Here is a 5,000-nt window from a genome sequence, read left to right on the forward strand (position 1 = left end):
GAATAGCTAGAGCCGTCTGGTGAAATGGTGAAGGAATGGTGAGGAACGGTGAAATTTCTATCGTGAAGCCTGGGCCACAGGTGAACGTATCGAGCCTGAGGTCATAATGGGCCCATGCTGTCCACTCAGCAGTTCTTTGAAACATTAAACAGCAGCTTCTTCTATGACCTCTGACTGCAGAAGGATCAATAAAGTTTCATGGACATGGACAGGGAATACTGAAAACTGCAGAGTGCAAACTGTTGAACCATTTTTTCTACACGTCATGAGAAAGCCCCCCTCAATTTGAGGAAGGGCTCTGGGGCATCCTGTTAAAGCACTGCAAAAAGGAGTCTTCGATGACTTCACTGTGAAGAGTCAATAGCTGTTTGATTCTACGTCCATGACCTCTGTGAAAGGAATCAGTATAGTTTCAGTGACATGGACATTGAAAACTGCCGAATGAAAACTGTTCAACCATTACATGCTGGTAATTGGAAATGATTCTTCAGGACCTATGGGCTATTCTACTGACATACTGCTCTTTCAAACACTGAAACACAATTCTTACATGACCTCTCTCAGAAGAACCAGTATGCTTTCATGGTCAAGAACAGAAAAAAAAGAAAAAACAATTCCGTCATGTGAATACTTCAAATTGGAAATGATTCTTCAGACCTACAGTAAACTGTGCTGCTATCTTCTATTGGTTGACTGTGCAGCTCCTTAAAGCTCTAAAACAGGTTCCTCCCTCACCTTTCTCTGAAGAATCCATACGGTTTCATGGAGGACATGAAAAACGGTTGAACCATTACATCACATGAGAGGTTCTTCAAATTACAAATGTTTCTTTGGTGCCTCAGATCCTAATGACTACTACTACTACTAGAAGCACTAGACTGTGACCTACTCAGTTCTTTGAAGCACTCCGATGGGATTCTTCAACGACATCTCTCTGAGGAGACCCCGGTACCGTCACCCCATTATTTCTTAAAAGAGTGTATAGCAAACCTCTGGCCTATACTTGTTACACCACATGTTCTTTCCCTCGCTCTCCCCGAACCACCATTTTAAGTCTCATTTTTTCCTGACAGGAATCGTTAGGGAGGGGCGCTGAAGATGGAGGAGGTGGGAGATTGAGTTTGGCACAGTCGCAGAGAGTCTCCTGAAGGTCATGACTCAGCAACTTCTTAAGTGTGTGTGTGTAGTGTGTGTGTGTGTGTGTGTGTGTGTGTGTGTGTGTGTGTGTGTGTGTGTGTGTGTGTGTGTGTGTGTGTGTGTAGTGTGTGTGTATATGTGTGTGTGTGTGTGTGTGTGTGTGTGTGTGTGTGTGTGTGTGTGTGTGTGTGTGTGTGTGTGTGTGTGTGTAAGTGTGTTGGTGATTATATATGTGTGTGTGAAGGGGGTGTACTCTCTAACAGAAGAGAGAGAGAGAGTGAAGATAGAAAAAACAACCTCTCCTTCTGCCCAATTTCTTGTGTCTGGAAGATTGGAGGCTGAACACCAGTGTGTGTGTGTGTGTGTGTGTGTGTGTGTGTGTGTGTGTGTGTGTGTGTGTGTGTGTGTGTGTGTGTGTGTGTGTGTGTGTGTGTGTGTGTGTGTGTGTGTGTTATAAGAACACTATTGTGGGGGTAATTTGCGGGCGCCACAGTACCGTGACCAGATACTGAAAAGCGTAATCAGGCGAACTTAACCTGCCACCTGACAGACGGTGACAAACTGTCTGGTGGGTAATTATTCTTTGATAAATGTGAGCGGATCTTCCTTAACATGCAGCCACCACCACCAACCCCACCCTGTCCCAGCTGAGAGAGAGAGAGAGAGAGAGAGAGAGAGAGAGAGAGAGAGAGAGAGAGAGAGAGAGAGAGAGAGAGAGAGAGAGAGAGAGAGAGAGAGAGAGAGAGACAGAGACAGAGAGAGAGAGAGAGGCAGGAGAGATAGGGACAGAGAGAGAGAGAAGAGGAGAGAGAGAGACAGAGAGAGAGAGAGAGAGAGGAGAGAGAGAGAGAGAGAGAGAGAGAGAGAGAGAGAGAGAGAGAGAGAGAGAGAGAGAGAGAGAGAGAGAGAGAGAGAGAGAGAGAGAGAGAGAGAGACTAATGATCATGATGAAGTCTCATTACTCTCCCCCCTCCTATTTGTAATGCATGACTGGTGGATTCCGCCTTAGACAGGCCAGTGTCTAGACTTATATGAATACAAGCTTTTGTGTGTTTGTGTGTGTGTGTGTGTGTGTGTGTGTGTGTGTGTGTGTGTGTGTGTGTGTGTGTGCGCGTGTGTGTGTGTGTGTGTGTGTGTGTGTGTGTACATGTGGTGGGTATGCAAGCATGTATGTGTACAAGCGCTTCCAAATGTGTGTGTTTGTACATGTGGTAGGTACGCAAGCATATGCATGTACAAGCACTTTGTATGTGTGTGTGTGTGTGTGTGTGTGTGTGTGTGTGTGTGTGTGTGTGTGTGTGTGTGTGTGTGTGTGTGTGTGTGTGTGTGTGTGTGTGTGTGTGTGTGTGTGTGTGTGTGTGTGTGTCTTTACCAGTGTCTGGCTGAGGAGCTCGTAGTCGAAGACCTCCATCTCGTACTGCTCAGCCAACTCCTTACACAGCATGATGGCCTCCTCCCACATCTACACACACACACACACACACGCATACATACACACACACGCACGCACATACACACACACGCACGCACGCACGCACGCACGCACGCACGCACGCACGCACGCACATGGACGCAGGCACAAACACACGCACACACACAGATGAGCAATCAGGGCACATGTAATATACATGATGATCATAAACAGTACTGTACACTGCTCAGCCAACTCCTTACACAGCATGATAGCCTCCTCCCACATCTAAACACACACACATGTACGCACTCACACACACACATGTACTGATACACACACGCACGTACGCACACCACCGAAGAGGATACAGAGCAGATAATGAACATGATTGGGTACATGCTTATACTTCTCAGCCAACTTCTTGCACACGCGCGCGCACACACACACACACACACACACACACACACACACACACACACACACACACACACACACACACACACACACACACACACACACACACACACACACACACACACACACACACACACACACACACACACACACACACACACACACACAGAAGATCAAACAGAGCAGATATAATTGTACATGATGAGAAACATGCAGCTGAGCCCTCTCCTTCTATTCCACAGCATGGTGGCCTCTTAACATAACTGGGGAGCGCAGAAGCAGAGAGAACACAGGCCTACTTCATTACAGACAGCACAGGCAAAGAAAAGATAGATTAGAAAACATGATCACACACACAGCATGTGATCACACACACACACACACACGGGCGCGCGCACACACATACAGACACAGACACAGACACAGACACACACACAGACACAAATGCACACGTACACGCACACGCACACGCACACTGAAAAGAAGAAAGAGAAAGAGCAGAAATAATCTATACACCAACACAGGAGCAGAAGACAGACAGACAGCATATAAGATCACATGTACACACCCACACATTACATTGGTAAAGATTATGGGGTTTAAGGGAAGAAAGAGCCACGAGCAAACTGAGACGGCATTAAAACGAGAAGTCATAATAAGAAATGCCTCCTTTGAGGGGGTTTGGTAGCGATGGTAGAAAGAGATTAAAGCGCCACACATTAATAATTGCAGTGTTAATTCAACACTTAGAGAGTACTCTTGGACCACATACAATCTAGAAGACGTTAAATATACCCGGAAAATGTTGAATTAACACCACATTTTTTTATACTTTGCGGTAGATACCATCAGGAATCAAGGACGATGAATCAGTGATGTGCGATCAAATGAAATTGGCCGAGGTGTTACAAAATTCCTTTTGAAGTTACCTTCTTGGGATGATGTTTGAATCTCAATATTGCGGTGCAAATACTGACACAGACAGTGATGTACCGTATGCACTTCATGTCAGAGATGAGGATCGTGTATGACATGCTTCACAGGGGATGGTAAAACGTGTTCGAGAAAGTAAAAAGCTTTGCCATGTATAACACATACTTGCCTGCACTTTTCACACATTATCCTCCCATTGCCTTGGTCCTTCAACCGCGCTGAAGGGTTTATAAGATATGTGAAAAAAATCCTTCCCTTTTATACCTAAAACATACTTGACTGGGCAGGATGAAGGACGTTTGAGGGCATTTTTGAGCAGCTACTACACTCCTAAAATAAAATACATTGTAACAATAAATAATGTAATAATAAAATGTTATAGTAAAATAAAATAAAGTGTCTCTACTGTGTTATAAAGGACGTCTGAGGGCATTTTTGTAGCTACTGCACTCCTAAAACTAAGATAAAATATAAAAGGAAATGCGTCTACTCTGCTAGTAATTCCCATTCCTTGGCGGTAGCCAGGCAGGACCTCAGTGGACCTTGGTGCTTAATGAATTAATCACTAACTCATTAAGCTCTGTTAATAATATGTTAATGAATTTAAGGGGCCGCAAGCAAATGGAAAGTTTGACCTTGACCTTGACCAAAACCCCCATCTGACATTGATCTTGTCAAAGTAGTCGATGTTTAATGAGTTAAGGGACTTCGGTTGCACTTTACTTTACAGATCGTTAATAAGGTGATTATTTGACGGCAATTTCAATGATATTTCATGCTAATAACTGTTTATAATGAGTGAAGACAACATAATTTCAATGCAGATGCATAGTAGCAACCGGAGCCATGAAAGTTGGTCTAATCCTATTGACTTCCCTGTTCCATTTTAACACAAAGATGGCGGCTCATGGAGCCTTTGACACAGATCGCCATTGATATAGTTCCAAAATAGTTCCAGGAAGTGAACAATAAACACAGAAAGTATAGTAAAGGTAAATGTTATTCATTTTAATTCATTCACGTTATCCATCTTTGCTTGTTATGTAGTGGTTCTGTGCTAGTCTCTAACGAAACAAAAGCCGTTGCCTTGAATTATTTGAAT

The 5,000-nt window shown here is 44.1% G+C and overlaps 1 protein-coding gene across 1 annotated transcript in view; it reads right to left on the reverse strand.

Moving 5' to 3' along the window:
* The window catches only part of LOC134439570 (dedicator of cytokinesis protein 2), a 338,998-nt gene that overhangs the window by 29,682 nt on the left and 304,316 nt on the right, over positions 1-5,000 (reverse strand). Inside the window, exon 38 of the mRNA XM_063189473.1 lies at positions 2,510-2,599. Within this exon, the coding sequence (XP_063045543.1) occupies positions 2,510-2,599 (90 nt within the window). The remainder of the gene's footprint in view (positions 1-2,509; positions 2,600-5,000) is intronic.

Source organism: Engraulis encrasicolus, chromosome 23 (genome assembly GCF_034702125.1).
Source record: "Engraulis encrasicolus isolate BLACKSEA-1 chromosome 23, IST_EnEncr_1.0, whole genome shotgun sequence".
Lineage (NCBI taxonomy): Eukaryota > Metazoa > Chordata > Actinopteri > Clupeiformes > Engraulidae > Engraulis > Engraulis encrasicolus.